This window comes from Gigantopelta aegis, chromosome 7 (assembly GCF_016097555.1).
Source record: "Gigantopelta aegis isolate Gae_Host chromosome 7, Gae_host_genome, whole genome shotgun sequence".
NCBI lineage: Eukaryota > Metazoa > Mollusca > Gastropoda > Neomphalida > Peltospiridae > Gigantopelta > Gigantopelta aegis.
Window position 1 is genome coordinate 7,396,658 of NC_054705.1, and position 22,025 is coordinate 7,418,682.

A 22,025-nucleotide genomic window follows, 5' to 3' on the forward strand; every position below is an offset into this window, starting at 1 on the left:
CTTTTTTGGCCCACTGATCAACCATTTCGTTACCGTGAATACCCACATGGGCCGGTATCCATTCAAAGACGACTTTCACCCCAACCTGAATAATTTTATTGTAAAAACTAGTAATATTCTTAACAATTTCAAGCCTGACACTGTGGGAACCATCTATGGCATTAAGGGCACTTAGGCTGTCAGATAGAATAATAAATTTATTTTGGTCGTCCATTTTATCATAGTTGTTTAATATCCACACCAGGGCATATTGTATAGCCAATAGCTCCGTGGTGTAGACAGAAACATTATCAGTCAGTCTGGCTCTGAAATAACGATATCCATTTAATTATTTGATGGCAAAGGCCATACCCGTCCTACCAGTTATATTTTGGGGTTTTTAGCCGTCTGTGTAAATTTGTACATACTTTTTATATCTTTCCCCCATAATAATTCTAAAAAAAGTATTTTTAAAAACTGGTAGGTCTATTTGCGCTAATTCAGTTTTTATAAAAAAATGTTACCTTTGTGGGGTATGAGAGCCCACGGGGCTTTGATTCTAGCACTACAATCGCTTATAGGTAGATTCTCCACCCCAAAATCCTTAGCAAATCTTAATAAATAAGAATAAATGGATATATTGCAGTCTCGGACTGACTGAGTATAAAGGGAAATAAGATTATTAATAGGATTAGTTCTAACCCAGTTTTTTACTTTAAATAAATGTTTAAGTCCCTGTTTAATTCTTCTAAGGGTCAGTGGTAAGACTCCAAGTTCAGCCAAGACAACTATCATGGGGCGTGCAAACAGAAGCCCTAATGATGGTACATAGTGCCCTGTTATACACACTCTCAAGTTTCTTAAACTGGGTGTCACTGGCACAACCAAAGGCCTGCGCACCATATTGAAGTCTTGAGACTATGAACGCCTCAAAAATCATGAGCAGAGTTTTCCTATCATTGCCCCATGGTACTGCTGACAATACCTTTAATAAATTAATATAATATTTACAGGAGCCAACTACATTGGCTATATGCTCTGCAAAGGCGAGTCTCTGGTCAAAGGACACTCCCAAAAACCGGACCTGACTCGGAGTTATTTCTTTATTATTATAAAATAAATCTAGTTTTGGCATTGCTTGTCCAATTCTACCCAGAAAAGATATAGAACAGGTTTTAGATTGGGAAATGGTGATCCCCCAGACCTCTGACCAATTTTGTAAATCATTTAAATCCAACTGGAGGTCTTTTTTAACCAAATCAAACGTATTTCCTACCCTCCAGAAGGCAGTACCGTCTGCGAAAAGCCCGATACTTAATTGAGAATTTTTAGATATATTGTCAGTGAGTGATTTAGCCAAATCATTAATAAAAATGCCAAACGGGGTCGGAGCAATCACTGACCCCTGGGGGATGCCATTTTCCAGTTCCAAACAGGGTGAAGAGTAACCTTCAACCTTTTTTGCAACAGTCCATGTCTCCAGACCATGTCGTATGCCTTTTCAATGTCCACAAAGACACCCGCCACCTTGTGTTTCTTCCTAAAGGCATTTTTAACCTTGGTCTGTAAACGAACAAGGTGGTCGGTGGTGGAGTGGTTTTTTCTAAACCCACTCTGAAAATTAGTATATAAATTATTAATTTCCAAAAAGTGGGAAAGGCGGATGATAACCATATGCTCCATGGTCTTACAGACGCTGGACATTAAAGATCAGTAATCAGGATTAGGATCAGTAATGTCCTTCCCCCTCTTAGAGAGAGCAAACACTTCTGCATGCTTCCAATTGAAGGGGAGGTAACCCTGTTTCCAAATGAGATTAAATAATTCCAACAAAAGTTCAAGTATTTTATTTTATTTCCAGTCTAGAGCTCCTCGCGGTAAGACGGGTTTGTTTCGCTTGTGCACACTGCACGTGCTTTCGCGGCTCGACTTGGGGATTCTTCACTTTGTTGTTTTTGTCAGCGAAGTGAAGTTTTCTACTGGGATGTATGCGGCCATTGGAACTGATTGAACGCTAGAACGCTTCTCGTTTCGACAGTCTGCACCACCAGGTTGGATTCTTTTTTAGCGAGATTCCTCGCCTCCACGTCATTTCTCCATAATATGACTATGTTGACTTTTTTTTTTTTCGTGACTTGTATGACAGCCATTCTGTAGAACGCCACGGTTGTTCGCGTTTAGTCTCTTGATGTCCGAGCCTGTCCTAACAGCACTGGAAGATTGACCACCCTACTCTGAGAAAAAATAGGAAGCGGGGTCGGCCCCTAATACTCTTTTCTAGACTTTACTTTGTTTTATTGTGATACCATCTCGTATCCTCAGGAGTCGGGTCCGTCCGCACCACAATACCAACCCATGACGACTGGACTATGCCCTAGTCTGATTCTCTCTCTCGTTCAGACGGATCCGGCTTCTCAAGATCTGTATTTCAGCACAGCACTACACTACACCTTCAACATCTATTGACTATCAATCTAGGGGTTTTCTTGACGGGATGCAACCCATCTCGTCCCTACAAGCTGTGCACCCTAACGGCCTTAACGAGGCCACTAATGTGGACATATAGATCGGACTTTATGTCGAAATTACTTTCTTTTTTAAATATTATTAAATAGTCCGATCCTCTCTTCTTTCTCCTATTTATTTTTGGACTGTCCTTCTAAAATACTCCAAATTATATAAATATTCGACCGAGCAGTCAATTCTTTTTATTTTTGGCTTGTAACTTCTTATTAAAAAAATTCTATTAACTTTTTCACTAATTGCCATTTTCAACAATACCTCCCCCCCCCCCCCCCATCCCGAGTCAGGCTACCGATCTTATCTAATTTCTTTTTGACCACCCGATCTAATCTAGCGACCAAATTTTAATGAGTAGAATTTTCTTTATTAATTATATTAATTAGAGATGCGCATCAAAATTTTAAAGGCCCACTATTTAATTTTTGCTCGAAACTCTAGTGGTATATGAGCATGTAAAAATTATTCGCACTCGCACTCGTATTTTAATGGGCATATGTTTAAAAAACAAATAACTAAATTTATCAGGCCCTGGAGCTGAGTCTTTACGGTGCTAAAAAGCCTTGAACATTTCTTGGAGTGTAAATGGAATGTCATATTCGTTACCGCTTTCACGGAATTTAGAATCAAGGGGAATTTTACGTTTTTGAAAATATTTAGAAAAATTAGAAGATGCCGAATTTTGTTTAAATGTTGCTCCAAGAATATCTACTTTAGCTTGATTAGTTATGTAAGTCTTACTATTTTTTTAAATATTAGAAAAACTGCCCGGTTTCCCCTGAATTCTCTTGATCTTGGACCAGACCTCCCTCCCAGTAGTGCTTTCGCTAATGGAGCTGACAAATTTTCCCCATGAGGCTTTTTTGTCCCTTAGCTATGGTATAGATAAGTTTATATTTAGCATGTTTAAAATTACTAATATTTTCATGTCTTATCTTTTTAAAGTTTCTTTCTTAATTTCTTTCTTTCTTTTTTAAGTAAATTTAACTCATCCGTCCACCACGGGACCGAATTAATTCTACCTTTATTACCCCGTACTGGTATAGTTTTAGCTGCAATATCAATTATTATTTTAACTAAATTATCATTAAAAATGTCAATATTAGTATTTCTAATCTGCTCAGGATTGATATCGGCGCACATACTCTCAAAACGGGGCCAGTCGGCTTTATTAAAATTCCAATTATGTTTTTGTTTACTGGGCTCTTCCCAGAGACCGTTTTTATTATAAACAGTTTTAACAGGGAGGTGGTCATTATTTTTTAAATTCGGGCCCATGAGTGCGCAAACCTTTGGCGTTCCACTGTACCACTGTAAGACCGTTAATAGCATTAACAGAAATATTATTATATTTATGACATTTATTATTATTATTGCTATTACTATTAATTATGTCTTTCGGTCTTGTACCCATAATAAGGGACGAAACAATACTAGGTTAGAGTTATAATATATTGTACAACTAAATTAACCGTGTTGTTAAAGGGACATTCCTGAGTTTGCTGCAAGTTTTAAGATGTTATCGACTAACAGAGACTTTTCAACGATTGTAATTACATATCAAATATATTGTGGCTATGTATTAAACATGCTTCTGATCGTTCTAATATTTGTACTAGGTTAAATTTCATTTTATTTCCTAAAATATTATTTTTTCGTACGTACGGAATTATTTGAAGACAAAATCCAGTTTGCGCTTCTTACAAATATTAAGACGACTAGAAACACATTGAATATACAGACACTGATGTTCTAAACAAGAAAATATATTTAATATGTAAGGTTAATCGTAGGAATATTTTATTAGTCGGAAACATCTTACAATGCAGCAAACTCAGGAATGTCTTTAATATCTTTCAACAGGTCAACCAAGTTGCGCTCCCTAAATCATTTAATGGTTCTAGATTGGACAGACCCTATTTCTATTTTGACAGCCAAGTGCCTGTCAACAATTTGACAAGCAGCCCTGGTGTCTTCCTCAATGTCGGCAATAGTATATTTTGAGGGGGGGGGGGGGGAGTAATCTTGAGTGCTCCATCCAAAATATGTTCTGAAATAACTAACAAACTCGAGCGTATTGACCTGATTATTAGTTAGGAGTTACTACTGTATTTTAGTCCCCCCCCCCCCCCGAGTTCTAATTGGTATATCTTTAGTTGGGGGGGGGGGGGAAGACTGGGTGGGGGGCATGATTAACCAAGGGGGGGGGGTTCAGAGCGAACAGAGGTGGGGGGGGGGTGTGCAGAAGAAACTCTGGTACTCCCACCCTGGTAACCAGAATCTTAATGGCCTTGATATGCTCCGGGCATTCTTTCGAACGAGTGCAATGAGGGCCCCGACAATTCGCACAGATGATTTCTTTCGTGCACGGACTGTCAGGGTACCTCTTGGGGTGACTAGCCCCACACCGGAAGCATGTGGGATGTTACCTGGTTGATCTACACCTCTTGACCGAATGACCTCACCTCCGACACTTTGCACATTTAATGGACTTCTCTAAATAATTGTGCATATGGTGTCCTATGCCATTAATTAAAATAACATCCACTTCCGTGGGGCGGGACAGGAGGATATCAATATAACCATTGTGCCAAACAGTGATATTAGCTATCTGTAAATCACTGTTTGCTTGTCTGGCCTTAGTCAGAATATCAATCCCCTTTGCACCCGCCAGGTTGGTTTTGGCTATGCGCCGCAAACAAAGATAGGGTGGGGGGGGGGGGGGGGGGGGGGGGGGGGGGGGGTGGGGGGGGGGGGGCTGCAGGCCACGGTCTGCCAGTCACCCCTCCCCCTATTAACTGCCTGAAAGGGGGCCTGAGTTATGTGAGAGGCGGGGACAGACTGCATAGGGGCAGTATTCCCCCTTCTCTAGCCGGTGTCACTTGTTTATAAAAAGGGGCTGTACCCTCCTGGATCCGCCCTGGTTTGGATGGTGGGGGGACTGATCAACGTCCATCTCAACCTCTGAGCCAAATAGAGGGAGACTTCGGTTGTGCTTAGTTGAGGGAAGTTTAACTACATTTTTTTTCTTGGGGCGTTTAATTTGTGGTACCAATTCGGTATCCTTTAAAAAAGCAGAATTTTGAATGGGGTCCCTCGAACCGGACCCTGGTGAAAATGAATGTTTTCTTTTTTTCTTTCTCTTATCTATTACACTGGTGAAGCCGTCAACAAGTTCTTCTTGGGGCTCCAAGAGACATACCTCATCTTGCCAAAAGCCTAAGGCAGCTGTTGGAGCTCCAATGTTTGGCACGGTAACAGCCGGTTTGTTTACATTGGCAAACGTCCCGGTGTTGAAAACGGGCAGAATTTTGAAAATAGCAATTAGTAAAAAGTTAATAGAATAATAAAAAATATTACAAGCCAAAAATAAAAAGAATTGACTGCTCGGCCGAATATTTATATAATTTGGAGCATTTTAGGACAGTCCAAAAATAAATAAAAGAAAGAAGAGAGGATCGGACTATTTAATAATTATTAAAAAAAGAAAGTAATTTCGACATAAAATTTTGAACGAAGGTCTAAATGTTTGAAGTCCGATCTATATGTCCACGTGAGTGGCCTCGTTAAGGCCGTTGGAGGTTGGCCTATGGCGAACCGATGAGCGGAGAACCGACAAAGGCGGGGATGAAGTGCTTCCATCTCTGGTCGGCGAGGATGGTTATAACACTCCGGTAGTCGTTGCCGAAAAGGGCCTTCTCGATCCTGTGGATGGTGTGGCTATCCATCTCTTTAACCAGGACCGCTTGTCGGTAGACTCCTTCTCGGTGCTGAGTTAGTACCAACCCCGTCTTGCCGGCTGTAGATTTGATGGTGTGTAGCTCGTAAGCACTTCCATCAGGCAGTTGTTGTAGCTCTGGTTCCACTAGTCCGCCCATCAGTGATGCCGGATCCGAGGTGTTCAGGGCGTCCGAAATGGTTCTAATGAAAGTTTGACCACCTGTCAACCTAGTAAAGAAAAAAATTGTATCTCTGAGAATCAAATGGGTGGTTTTTTGCATGGCAGCTATGGAATGCTGTAAAAACAGCAGTCCATAGGCCGTAGGATCAATTTTTTTGAACGGATTGGGAGGGGTGACTGGTTCCCTAGGGGTCCGAACTGGTTGCTGGTGGGAATATTGGAAATTACCTCACTGGCGCTGGATTCTAGGTCAGTCTCCTCCACATTCAATGATGTATCGTTTTTCCTTTTTCTATTTTCTTTGTTGGGTGGTTGGGCCTGGGGTTAGAGTTGTCCGATGGTCGTGACTAAGTTGTAATCTCCGCTGTAACTCGAGTACTTACCTCTTTTAAGCCGTCTCTTGCTCTTTTCAGATGCGAGGGTGGAGTAGGGAGTGGGATCTAACAGAATTTAACACTGACTCACCATCAGAGAGGGTGGGGGACTCCGAACGGGGAGTATCCCCCCATCTGACTAAAATCAAGTTTAGTTCTCTGAAATGAGGGGTGACGAGGATAGAGGAGTTAAGACTCTCCCCGCCCACCCAGCCTCGGCACTGAATTCTGGATCTAAACTGTCTTTTCAAGTACTATGTACAGGCCCCCCGAGGTGTAAGACGGCAGTTCAGAAATACCGCTGACATCAAGGGATAGGTCTGATTTGGAAATCCGGTTGGTAATATGTTCACACACACAGATTCTCACCTTATCATTTGGCTTTGGTACAACTACCATACCTGCACACCAAGCTGTTGGCTGGTCGACTCGTGAAATTACACGGTTTCTTTCCATGCGGTCTAGTTCTTGTTTCACCTTTGGCAATAGTGGAATCGGTATTCTGAGAGGTGTTTTCAGACAAAATGGTTTAGCATTATCAGTCAGCTTAATTTCATATTCACCTTTAAGCTTTCCAAGTCCTTGAAATAGCTTTGGAAATTTCATCTTCCAGTATTCTTCTGGAGACACTTCGTCCAGAGTGTTCGCACGACGGACAAGATCTAGTGCTTCATTGCAGGTCTGCCTAGCAGTGGAATTTGTAATCCTCTGACAACATACACTTCCTGCTTTGACGTAGTCTCTGACATCTTCAAGGTAGCAGTGAATTTACCTAGAACAGTGAGAGCTGATCTACCAGGTCCATACAGAATACGGTTAGGTTTGGTTAACCTTTGACCTTTCATGATCCTGTAGGAAGATTCAGGTATTACTGTCACATCAGCACATGTGTCAATTTTAAACTTGAGAGCTTTGTTGTTGACGGACACATCAACAATCCAAGGATTTAATTGATACGTCTGCTGTTTTGGTTTACAGTCTTTAGGAAATTTCGAGCCATTCCTACGCTTTACCTCATCGAGAACTGAAGCTTGCTCATCATTTACAGCTGAAGCTTGGTGTATTAGTGGTTGTTGCTTTTTCATACTTTCAGACTGTCTTACAGCATTAATAGTCTTCTCTAATATCTGTTCACTATCAAGCTGAATTTTCTCGGAAAGTCGAAGATCACGAATGCCTACAATTGTTCTGTCACTAAGTAATTCAACATGAAGACTGCCATATCCACAATGTTCTTGAACTCGTTTGTTGAATTTTGCTCGCTCAAATATAACATTTCTTCGGACAGTGAAGTAATTATCAAAACCTGTTTTCACCGCATCACAATCACACAGTTCCTGATCAGTCAATCTAAATGTAGACAGAGTAGAGACTTGCAGTGAACCATCTTTCATGTTCTGGAGTTTTAAAGTCGAACTTTTCTGGTGGAAATACCTGAAATGTTGCCATAGCTTTTTATCTTTCAGTTATGTGACTGCGAATATAGATGTACTATTCACACAAACGGCGATGAATTAAACATTTTGAATCATCTTTTGCAATTCACTTTCCTGTTTTATTTAGTCCTCGAAAGTTAATTAAACAATAATAAATTTCTCACAGAAATCATGTACTTCCAAATTCAGCTTCTGACACCATGTTCTGTCAAAGATGGACACGAGATTAAGTCCGATAATGATTTATTAAAACGATAATGAATGTACAGGCGGCGGCCATGCTGGCTAGAATGACGTGTCCGCATGACGTCATATATTTTAGTGATAGCAATCTATACTACTCGTTAGACAACTAGTTATATGTAACACAATGACTGGTTAATGAAGGTCAAACAGGAACTAAACGAACTAGGTTTAAATTATATATGTAACTTGGCAAGTGTTCATAACAATGTTTACAATGTAATTAGTGAAAGGATAACTGGCTTATCCAAGTAACAATGTTACAGTAGAATAATAACTCCAAACGGAAGTCTATACAAACACTTGTTAAATAATTTCATATTACACGATTATCTTAGAAAACCATTGGACGTTCCTATTTTAAAAGAAATAACTAAAATCAGAATATGAGCAAATAAGTTAAATATAGAATTTAGCAGGTATAGAAATATTGAAAGATCACAGAGAAAATGTATACTATGTGACAAAAATGAAATAGAAGACGAGTATCATTTTATCCTCCAATGTCCACGATATAATGATTTAAGAATGAAAGTTAGAGATCAGCTATTGGAGCAAATTGGTTAATAGTAACATTACCGGGTACTTCTATCTATTCAGTATAATACTATTCGATTACATGTATATTAAACCAATAATACATGTATCTCTCAGTATACTTAATAATGACTTATAATAATATAAGTCAATAGAACCTTAATTAATTAATTAATTAATTATTATTATTATTGTTGTTGTTGTTATTATTATTATTATTTACTAAATCACTCTCCACCATAATCCTGTACATATCCTGTATATATTTATTATTTTGTTGTACATTGTATTATGCTGATAAGTTGTAAAAACATAAAGCAATAAAGAACTTGAACTTGCAAGCTGTCACCAGCTAATTTCGAAATGAGTGAACTGCAACCTTTGTAGTAACACGTTAACAATAAATGTTGTAACTGAAACCACCATTGTCAACGGGTTGCACCAGTCGTTGCTTTTCATAGATTTATGTTATAATTTTAAACCCATTATATATTTTGAGACACTCACGAAATAAAGAAAGGTGTTTTTTAACACCACTAGAGCACATTGATTTATTAATCATCGGCTATTGATTGTCAAACATTTGGTAATTTTGACATAGTCTTAGAGAGGAAACATTATATTTGTTTCATTACTATGCAAGGGATGTTTTATGTGCACCATTTCAAAGACAGGATAGCACATACCACTGCATTTCATATACCAGTCGTGGTGCACTGTGTGGAATGAGAAATGGTCCAATGTGCCCATCGACGGGATCGATCCTAAACCGACCATGCATCAGGCGAGCGCTTTACCACTAGGCCCAGTCGAATTTTCAATGAAATTGGAATACAGCTTTCTCAAATGTCTTCTCAAAGTAAACTTTAGAATATGTATCACTAAATTATCTGAAATGTAATCCGTTAACCGTAAAATTTTGTTTAATTAATCAAAACTCATAAATAACCAGTGCCCCATTCCACGGAATAATTGTAGCTAAGTTTAATTGTAGTGACTTCAGGTTAGTTTACAACTGGCACTGTAAACTTTACAGCCGTTCCACAAAGCAACCTTACGGCAGTCGTAAGTGCCCCTTTAATGATTAAAATCTTTTTTTGCGAAGAAGTGCGAATTATTTAAATAATAAATTGGTTACCGACTTTTTGGAACATCTTGGATGTATTCATTGGTATCGGACACCCATGAAGAAACTGTCAGTTTATTTGCCAAGTGATAATTTCCGAATGCATAAGACATGACAGTTATTTACGACGATAGTAAGCTACTCCGTTTCGTGAAACGGGCTGGCGATAGTAGAACAAAAGTTAGGGTCGCGATGGTAGGTATTTACGACGATACTAGTGCTAAGATCGCTTCGTGGAACGGAGCCCAGTATATTGTTTAATGTAACAATCGCATACAAAATAAAATTATAATACAAAAAACAACAACCCCAAACCCAAACCCAACAACAACCATGAAAAGCATTTGTAAGAACTACAAAATAGCATGTAGAAAAACATTTCTGTGTGTTCTTTTAGAAGACTAGAGATTCACCAAGAATGAGTATGAACATGTGGTAAATATTAACTATGACATTAAAATAACATTTATATACATGTATTTAACAATCGGCTGAGGTGCCTTGTAACATTTGTATACAGGTACATATGATATCATTTACGTTATAATAGCAGGCCGTAAACTTGCACTATTAGGCAGACTCGGTTTTAAAATCAGTAATATTTCCAAAAAGTACTTTTTAAAAAACTATTTCCTTGCGAGAACAGTTAGTTGAAAAGTTAAATAAACGATTTTACAAATATATTTCGCAAAATAAACCTTGACAAAGTAAAAATAGCAGTTCAAATTTAGGACCATAAAAACGGTGTTTAACTATCTACGTATATAACATCATTAAAGTCAACGTAGATAAGAAAGTTTGTTTTTGTTTAACGACACCACTAGAGCACATTGATTTGTTATTGATAGGCTATTGGATGTCAAACATATGGTCATTTTGACACAGTCACAGAGAGGAAACCCGCTACATTTTTCCATTAGTATCAAAGGATCTTTTATATGCACTGTCCACATACCACGCCATGCACTGTCTGGAACGAGATATAGCCCAAACGGCCATATAGATTCTAGACTGACTGCACATCAAGAGAGCACTTTACCACTGAACGTGTGCTGTTCATACGCCCAGTCCCTCAATTCCATTGTCACAAAACTCTCTCTCTCTCTCTCTCTCTCTCTCTCTCTCTCTCTCTCTCTCTCTCTCTCTCTCTCTCTCTCTCTCTCTCTCTCTCTCTCTCTCTCTCTCCGCTAGATCTGATCCTCCTTAACGCCGCCTGTGCATCGTAACATTTTGGGAAAGAGAAATAACAATTTTATAACGTCATATGGAAATAGAAGAGTAAATTACATAAATGAATTTCGGAAATGGTATACATTGGTATCCAAGAGTCACACATTTAATTAAACAATGACGAAACGTCACAAGTCGGGGCCCAAGACGGACATGACGTTAACGTTAAGTGGAACGGCTGTAAATAACTTTTAGTCGAAAAAGATGTGAAAATGTGTTTAAAACCTGCTTTTTGAGGATCTGTTATCTCTTTCGCTCGTTAGATACATTTTAAAGCAACTCGTTGTGAGATAAATGGTATGTAACCGCCATTCATTTATTATTCTCTATATACATTTTTGAAGATAAAACAACACGTAAGCAGCAATGGCATTCGGTCACCTTGTTCTTATAGAATTTAATTTATAGGTGTTTGTATATGTTTAATATCAACCAGCTTGTCATGTGAAGATTATTATTTGTACATGTATATTGTCCTCCATTCTTGTGTTGTCAGAAAATTGATTAACGTTGCATGCAAATATTTAATTCTTCTAATAATGAAAACCTGGTTATTGCTCGTAATATATACATACAGTCGACAACACTTGGCCTCAACAGACCAAGAAATGTAGTTATGCGAAAATAACGTCTACTTTTAATAATTTGTATACACCAGTGTTGTAATAAGTGTTACTGTTATTCTGTTGTCTCCTGTGTTGTGTGTGTATGTGTGTGTGTGTGTGTGTGTGTATATATATATATATATATATATATATACACACACACACACATACACACACACACATACACACACACACACACACACACACACACACATATACATATATATATATATATATATATATATATATATATAGATATATGTTAGTGTGCGTGTGTAACTTTTTCTTTTACCTTTTTTATTATAACCATATTATTTTATTTTTTATTGGTTTAGAGCTGTTTTGAAATTCAGTAATGCATGCATGGATTATCGATATTAATCCTTAATAAGTAGCGTTTCTCTCTTCGTTCATTCATTAAGTCTGTTTTATGTATAGGCGGGATTCTTATGTTGATGTTTCTGCCCCGGGAAAGCCAGCATTGTTGAAATCCAATTTTAATTCCGGTTTTTCAAAGCCAGCATTGCTAAATGCTTTTTTGTCTTGTTTGGATTTCGCATTTCGTCTGAATCTGTCAAGGGAAAATAACTTCATTAGAAAGCATGTAATAAATCCTATATCAGTTTTTTTTAATCTTCAGGTCAACATTAGAAGACAGAGTGCAATACTATTTTAGAAAGAAAAAAATGGTTTATGACACTCTCAACATATTTCATTTACGGTTATATGGCGTCGGAGATATTATGCTTAAGGACCATTTAGAGGAGAAACCCGCTGTGGCCACTTCATGTACTACTCTTTTCGATTAGCAGCAAGGGATCTTTTATATACACCATCCCACAGACTGGATAGCACATACCACATCCTTTGATATATCAGTCGTGGTGCACTGGCTGGAACCAGAAATAGCCCAATGGGCTCACCGACGTGGTAATAAATGGTGGAATGGATTTTTCTTTCGACACATTAAAATCCTGTTATGTGTGCTATGCTGATAAGTTGTAAAAACGTAAAGCAATAAAGAACTTGAACTTGATCCATATAACCATATACCCATAAATAAAGTCTTGAGTGCGCTATTGTTGAATCGTGGTGCAAAAATATAAGTCCTACACAGTGATAATGAATCATAACATTTTAATTTATGTTTTGTATAATGAAACCATTAGAGCACATTGACTTTTGAATTAATCATCGGCTGTTGGATGTCAAACATTTGGTAATTTTCGACTCGTAGTCTTCGTGGAAACCCGCTACATTTTTCTATTTGCAGCAAGACATCTTTTATATGCACCATCACACAGACAGGATAGTACATGTCACGGCCTTTGTTACATCAGTTGTGGTGCACTGGTTGGAACGAGAAATAGCACAATGAGGCCACAAACGGGGATCGATCCTAAACCGACCGCGCATCAAGCGAGCGCTTCACCACTGCGCTACGTCCCGCCCCACACATTTGGATAAGGTTAAATCAGCGAGAAGCTTGTCTGTGACGTTTAAACGAGAAAATACCATCTAAAAATAACTAGAGCTTGTATCGACAATCATTACTTCTCAGACGAACGTGCGTTTTTAGAATTATGAAAAATGCATTTTGAGATATTGCAAACTAGAACCACTTTAGGTGTACAAAAATTAATATTCTAAATAATAAAATGTAATTGCTTCTAATTTAAATTATCACAAATGTTTTTAATAATACGTAGAGTCTGTCAGTTTAAAACCTACTTGATTTTAGTAGCAACTTAAAGGTCCTATGTCAAAGTTGAAACTACAATATTTCGTTATTTTCGCATTCATTTGTAATAAATAATTACCAATTAATCGATCCCACGTATAATCTTTCCATAATTAACTCAAAAATAATATTTTTTAAAGTCTTGTACTAGACGACAAGAGGGGATTCCCGAATATATATATATATATATATATATATATATATATATATATATATATTTATATTTATATTATTTTTTTATTTTTTTTTTTTTTTTTTTTTTTTGTCAGCTGTCTGGAAATAATTTTTGACATCCATTTTGTTTTGTGACTTAAGTCGAAAAGACGAGACGTAAGTCTGATCAGCAGGTGGCTTAAACGTTAATTGAAAAAAAAAACCCCAAAACCCCAAACAACAACAACAAAAAAACAAAACAAAACAAAACAAAAAACAACCCAAACAGACAAAACTTAAATCTAAGTAGGTTAATAAATATAACTTAAGTTTTCTAATGAAACGTAAATCAAAATCGTAAAAACTTAATAATTGTAGCTCATTTAAGTCTTTTTTATCACTTAAGTCTCTTGATAACACATTGATTTATTCATCATTGGCTACTGGATGTCAAACATTTGGTTATTTGACATATAGTCTTAGTGAGGAAACCTGCTACATCTTTCCATTAGTAGCAAGGGATATTTTATATACACCATCCCACAGACAGGATAGTACATACCACGGCCTTTGATATACCATTCGTGGTGCACTGGCTGGAACGAGAAATAACCTGATGGGCCCACTGACAGGGATCGATACAAGACCGATCGCGCACAAGTCGAGCGTTTTACCACTGGGCTACATCTCGATCTTTGATATATACGAGCCCGTATGTTTTTAATTTTTAAAATATATTTTTAATGTATAATTATTGTTTATGTCAACGTAAGAGAAAAAGAAAAACAGTGTTGGAAAAAAATGTCCTATTTTCGCTGTGAAAATTGCATCAAAATTTATATGATGATATCATAGAAGGCTATCACGGGAATGTCATTTTGGCTTCAAAAGATATCTCGTATATATTTATATATTGTGTCATTTTGGTTGCCACTAGACGGCGCATATAGGCTAGTTCGTCACGTTTGACTGGTTGGTTATCTACAATCGTTTATGACATCATTCACAGTACATGCAGACAGACAGACAGACAGACATATTTTTTTATTTAAGTCTCGCCATATGTATACAGGTTTAAAAACATTAAAATATAAAAAATACAGGGATAAAAGTACACACGCCACTCCATACGGAATTACGAGAGACTGACATTAAAATAAAACCTATATATATATATATGTATATACACACACACACGCACGCACGCACGCACGCACGCACGCACGCACACACACACTATATTAATATAATGCTATATATACAAACACACCAAATAATTATTAAATGATATAAAAAAAAAAGAAAAAAAAGATAGAGAATAAAAAGGAGGCTTGACGTCGAGTTGAAGTAGAACATCATTTTGTTAACCATATTAAAATATAAATAATACAAATTTACAACAGTGCGCGACATCGGGCCAAAATAAAACAAAACAAAACATGTGCATTTCTGATAAGAAGTCATACTGATTGTCAAAAAAATCATAGCTAAATATATTAAATTAAAACATAAGTCAGTATACATGGGACACACGGTTAAATCATGGACCTCGTCTTCCACACAATTATTTTGACACATAGGACATATGCGCTGTTCCACTGGAAGGTTCTCATAGCGCCCAGTCTCAAGACGATTTGGGGCAACCCCGCATCTAAATTTTGCATAAGCACTCCTGTATTGTTTGAGCATCATCACAGTAACATAATGTTCAATACCGTATTGGTTTTTGAACAAACGGTAAGAGCGCAACCTGCTAACGTTATTTGCAATGGCATTAGACCACGTGTCGTTTAATTTATGTATATACGTTTCTAAAACGTTGTTAACCAATGCTATAGGTATTATACTATTTACATTAAACAAGTGATCCATATTGAGTTCCTTGAGGAAAAGGCGTGTTGTGTAGTTTGAGTTTGTACATTGTCTTGATTGTAGGTTTTCAGCCCAGATAAAAACGTGCCCGTTTAACCTTCCCTGGTTCATGTTGACGAGCCTCCTCCACTGACCCAGAACTGCTTTCCACTGAGACACAATTAAGTGCTGCCAACCAACATCACCGTTTACCGCAGCATTTGGTGTATACATTCCTACACCCAGGGAATATCTGGCCGCCCGAGTTTGGATTTTATTAACAACACTGTACTATCTAGTTCCCCATACCGATGCACCGTATGTAATCACTGGTAAGACAGTTGCATTATAAAGTTAGGTAAAAACTGTGTACGGCATAGCGCCCATTTCTTTACATCACCGAGTGCTCTGCTGGCTGGCATTGCGACTGCTTTAGCAGTGACATTAAAATCTAAGTTTTCATCTAAAAAGAATCATAAGTATTTATATCTATCAGCCAAGTCCAACACACTATATCCCCGCATGTAAACACTGTAGATATTTTAACCACTGAGTTTTTTCGAAAATGAATTACATTCGATTTGTCAACATTAATCATCATTTTGTTTTTCTGACACCATATATTCAAACAATTCAACAAATGACAATTCAACAAAGCTTGCAAGTCTGTTTCATTCTCTGCTAAAAACACCAAATTATCGGCATAGAGTAAAACAGAAATTGTATCAGAATCTATGTTTACACCTTTTCTGAGAGCTTTAATGAATGTGGCTAAATCGTTAATGTACATAATGGAGGGAATGAGCGAAAGTAAGCAACCTTGCTTTACACCACAATTAACGGGAATCCATTCCGTGTTAAAACCGTTAATTCTTACACAGCTCGATACGTTTGTCCACCGTTTGTCCACCGATTCGGAAGGAGACAGAGAGGGAAACCGCGACCCATTGTTGTGAAGTTCCTGTACTATAAAGAACTCCAAATTGTTAAAGAACATGCATATCAACTGAAAGGTAAGCCATATGGCATTAACGAACAGTTTCCTGCAGTGATTGAGGAACGCCGGAGAAGGTTGTATCCCACGGCAAAGAGACTCAGACTAGGCGGCCATAAAACAAAAATGGTGAGAGATAAACTGTTTGTCGACGGAAGACCATACGACGAAACGACATTCACAGACGGCCGTTCATACAGAGACGTTGTGCAAGGCAGCACGAGTGAGCCGCGACAGACAAATCAAAGTCGACAGATTGAACAACCACAACAAAGCAGAGTTCGCGACGACGGCAGAAGACCGACACCAAAACGACAGCGTGCTTCGTCAACACCAACCGCTGAGAATACCACCGAATCAGAACTGAGACATGACGTAAACAAGACCGACTAGGGGTGCGCGGAGGGTGACTTGTCTGTACTCTCATGGAACGTTTGCAGATCACTGGAAGACAAATTAAAAGACTCACAGTTTTTAGAAATAATAATTAATTATGATATTATTTGTCTGTACGAATGCTGGACAGAAGCCGGTGAACTTTCCTTACCTAACTATATTACTTATGATGTACCACGAAAACAGGGAAAAGGGGGAGGGATAGTGATATTTATCAAAGAATGTTTGAAAGAATGTTGTACGTTAGTTGAGAAAGGGTGTGATAGCATTGTTGTTCTAAAAATCAAATGTAATACTGGTTGTTTTAGTAGATCAAGAGAGAAAGACGTTTATTTATTCGCTTGCTATATACCACCTGTCAACAGTACTTACTATGATCATAATGATACTGACTTATTCATAACCCTTGAAGCCCAGATAGGGATATATTCTGAGTTAGGAGATGTTATCGTAATTGGAGACTTCAATAGCAGAACTGGCACTGATCTGGACTACATTAGCAATGATATACTACCGGATTGTTCAATTTCAATATTAGGAAATATATTCGAATACTTACCTGATAATAATGATATCGCAACACGCTTCAGTGAAGATAAAACTGTCAACCATTTTGGTAGAAAACTGTTATCTATTTGTAAAAACAGCGGTTTACGGATTGTGAATGGTAGGCTTGAAGGAGATAAGAATGGTAGTATTACATTTTATAACACAAATGGCACAAGCCTCATAGATTATTTACTTGTTGGTGAATCTTTTTTCAGACACATCAAAAATTTTCAATCCGGATTATTTAATTGTTTCTCAGATCATTCTCCTGTTAGTTTTAAAATAGCTCATTTAGTTAAAAATTCGATCACCGAGATTAACAAAATTCAAACACACACCAGTATAAAATGGAATGATGAAAACAATTTTATAATCAGTGGCGAAATCGCTGAAAACATTGATATGTTACTAAATACTTGTACTATAAATGATAAAAGACAGAAAAACGTAAATGAATGTGTAGACACATTTGTACAAAAACTTAATGAAATAATTTTACCTTATTGTTCTGTAACAGAGTACAAATCAAATTCAAAGAAAAATGCGAAAGCCATCGTTATACCCGATGACAAACCCTGGTTTAACGAGACGTGCAAGAAATGCTATCTTGATTATAAGAAGGCTATACAAACGTTTAATGCAAATAGAACTGCTATTAATCGAATTGAACTTGTGCGTGCGAAGAAACTATACAAGACATTGCAATATAAACTTAAACGAAAATATAAATGTCAACAAGGTAATATGCTTAATTATCTACGAAAGCATAACCCTAAAACATTCTACAAACATTTTCAAAAACGTAAGCAAAAGGTTAAAACTGATTTAGGTAATACTGATTTTTTAACGCACTTTGGTAACCTTGCTTCGTATGAACCAACTATTAACAATGAGGTGGATTATTTTTTATCTAATTTTGATAAAACTACCTACGACCTAAATTGCAATGTGCTGGATAGCGAAATAACAGAGAAAGAAATAACTATTGCAATACACAAGCTGAAGAAAAATAAAGCATGCGGTTATGACAATGTTTTAAATGAATACTTTATTAATTGTATAGACGTTTTAATGCCATGCCTGCTTCTACTGTTCAATGGTATTTTTAACTCGGGTCATTTTCCCCAAAACTGGGCTGTGGGATCTATCGTTCCTGTTTTTAAGAAAGGTGATAAGAACGACCCGGACAATTATAGAGGGATCACGTTAGTGAGCTGCTTAGGAAAATTATTTACCTCTATATTAAATGAAAGGCTCCTAAATTTTGATGAACAAAACAATGTCATTACCGATGCTCAGTTTGGTTTTAGAAAGCAGATGTCGACCATTGACGCTATTTTTGTATTACAATCTTTAATAAACAGAACTCTGAAAAATAGGAAGCGATTATATTGCTGTTTTGTAGACTACAAAAAGGCTTTTGATTTTGTAAACAGACAAAATTTGTGGTATAAATTAATTCAACAGGGCATAGGAGGAAAATTGTTATCTCTTATAAGATCTTTATATGATAATGTTAAGTGCTGTGTAAAATATAATGACGTAGTTTCTGATTATTTCGTATGTAGAAACGGTCTATTACAGGGAGAAGTACTATCACCAATATTATTTTCCATGTACGTTAATGATTGTGAAATGCAATTTTTATCAGACAGTTGTCCATATGTTGAAATACAAACGTTAAATATATTCTTAATAATGTACGCTGATGATATGGTACTTTTCTCCGAAACTCCAGGCGGATTACAATCAATGTTAAATTCACTTGCAAATTACACCCAAAAATGGGATCTTACCGTCAATACAAATAAAACAAAAATAGTTGTCTTTAGAAATGGGGGAAAAGTAAGAAAGAACGAGAAATGGTCATATAATGGCCACCAATTAGAAGTTGTAGATGAATTTAATTACCTTGGATTATTACTTCGTTTCAATGGCAAATTTAATAGTACACAAAAAAGACTTGCTGAACAAGGACTCAAAGCCCAATATTGGATAACAAATATCTGTAGTAAGAATTTCTTTAATATTGAAACAATGTTAGCCGTGTTTGATACTTATGTCAATAGCGTTCTTAGTTACGGATCTGAAGTCTGGGGTTTTCACTCAGCTCACGATATTGAGAAAGTACATATACAATTTTGTAAAAAAGTATTGGGTGTGCATAAAAGAACATGCAATTATTTTGTTTATAACGAATTAGGGCGATATCCTTTAGCAATTATCAGAAAACTTAGAATTTTTAAATATTGGATAAAGCTTAGTAGTACCAGTAACTGTATCTTAAAAGCTATATATGAGGAAATGTATCAGTACGGAGATACCTGGTTAACGAACATTAAACAAGAACTAGATACGCTTGGGCTAAGTTATATGTGGGACTCGACCAATATCAATTCTAGTTTTTATGTCATAATAAAAGAACGAGTATATGATGTTTTTAAGCAAAATGCCTATAGTACAATAAGGACATCGCCAAAGGGATTGCTATATCAGCACTTATTATTAAATGGATTTACTTTACAAACCTACCTTACAAAACCAATAGAATCTCGCAATTTAAGACAAATAACAAAAATGAGAATTTGTGCACATAAATTAAATATTGAGTCTGGTAGGTATAAAAATATCGAAAGGGCACAAAGAATATGTACTTTATGTAACTGTAATGAGATTGAGGACGAATTTCATTTTATTCTTCAATGTCCAAGATACGAAACTTTAAGAAAGAAATTCATTAAAAAATACTACTTTAAGCATCCCAGTACTTTGAAATTAATACAACTCTTATCAACCGGAAACAATAAAGAGATAAACAACCTAGGAAAATATTTATTACAAGCAAACAGAACTAGGGATCAACTATTACTGGAAATAAACTAATATGTTCTCATTTTATCATTACCCTAGCCGCTGAGGATAACCTGTAAAATAACTTATCTTTATTCTGTTTTGTTTTGTCTATTATATATGTGTGTTTGTGTGTTTGGGTGTGTATTTGTGTCTGCGTGTGTGTGTGTGTGTGTGGGTATGTGTGTGTATCTATGTATATATGTAAGTCACTCTCCACCATTGTTCCGCACTATTGTATATATTAATGTTTGTTCATTGTTATAATGCTGATAAGTTGAACAACTTAAAGCAATAAAAGAACTTGAACTTGAACTTGTATACAAAGCCCGTAGCGCTTTCATCATATGCCCCTTCACTCCCATGATGGCACACACTCCAAACTCCAACCCCACCCACACTCACGATGGGATTTTCGATTGTATTTGTATTGTTTGTCTTTTAAGAACATCTTAAAGGTCCTATGTCAACGTTGACGCGACAATATTTTCGTTGTTTTCGTTGTTTTCACATTTATTTGTAATAAATAAATACAAATTAATCCTTCCGTAATCAACTCAATAATAATAAGATGGGTTTCCCAAATAACTTGCAGCTAAATATAGCGTGGTTACAATAGCTGAAGCTATTAACTTTGTTTCAAAACAAAATTGATAAATATTTTTGGCGGGAATCGACTTTATTGCAACTTTGACATAGCATCTTTAAAAATAATATAGTACAAACTACTGGTGGTGAAATGCTAACGAACTTTTACCTAGGTATGAGATATTTCAAACTGTGACTTAAACTTTTGTTAGTCAGCAACATTTTAAATGTCACGTATTGATTTACACACACAGCCGGAAAGCAACAAATCGATATTTGCAGTAAACCTAGGTGGGTGGTTTTTTTTACATTTTACACGGAGTCGCTTATGTCCTTTTTTGTTTGTGTGCGCGCGCGCGTCTCTCTCTCTCTCTCTCTCTCTCTCTCTCTCTCTCTCTCTCTCTCTCTCTCTCTCTCTCTCTCTCTCTCTCTCTCTCTCTCTCTCTCTATATATATATATATATATAGTGGGACTCTGTCTAAACTGGATTCTGTGTAATCCGGATCTCTGCGTAAACCGGTCCATTTCTAAAGCCCCGTCCATCTCTTTGGTATAAATCTCTGCCTAATCCGGTTTCGGTCTACTCCGGACTCCGGATCAGAAATTAAGAATGAAAGAACCGTTCATGCATTAATTACCTCTGTCTACACCGGATTGGAACTTGACTGAATGACGGGCTGCTTAATTAGTTGAACAATGATCGGCAATTGCCAAGTAATCAGGACGCCGTCGCAAGATCAAATACAAAATGTCAACGCACTCGTGTGAAGTTTACTCTAATTGCGGTAGCCCGTTATATCAATCAGATTAATATTAGCGTGTGTTGATACCTACCCGTATTTAACTGGAAATAAGCCCAGGGGGCCAAGACAACTCATTGTGAGCTTAGCATGGGTGGACCACTTTTGTTTAAAAAATAATTATTTATTTATTAAATAGAATTGTGTTTAT

The 22,025-nt window shown here is 36.9% G+C and overlaps 1 protein-coding gene across 1 annotated transcript in view; it reads left to right on the top strand.

The window, feature by feature from the left end:
• The first annotated feature begins 15,387 nt into the window (after window positions 1–15,387).
• The window catches only part of LOC121377842 (cholesterol transporter ABCA5-like), a 58,016-nt gene continuing 51,378 nt past the window's right edge, over window positions 15,388–22,025 (top strand). Inside the window, exons 1-2 of the mRNA XM_041505940.1 lie at window positions 15,388–15,541; window positions 16,578–17,065. Coding sequence (XP_041361874.1) covers window positions 15,388–15,541; window positions 16,578–17,065 — 642 coding nt within the window. The remainder of the gene's footprint in view (window positions 15,542–16,577; window positions 17,066–22,025) is intronic.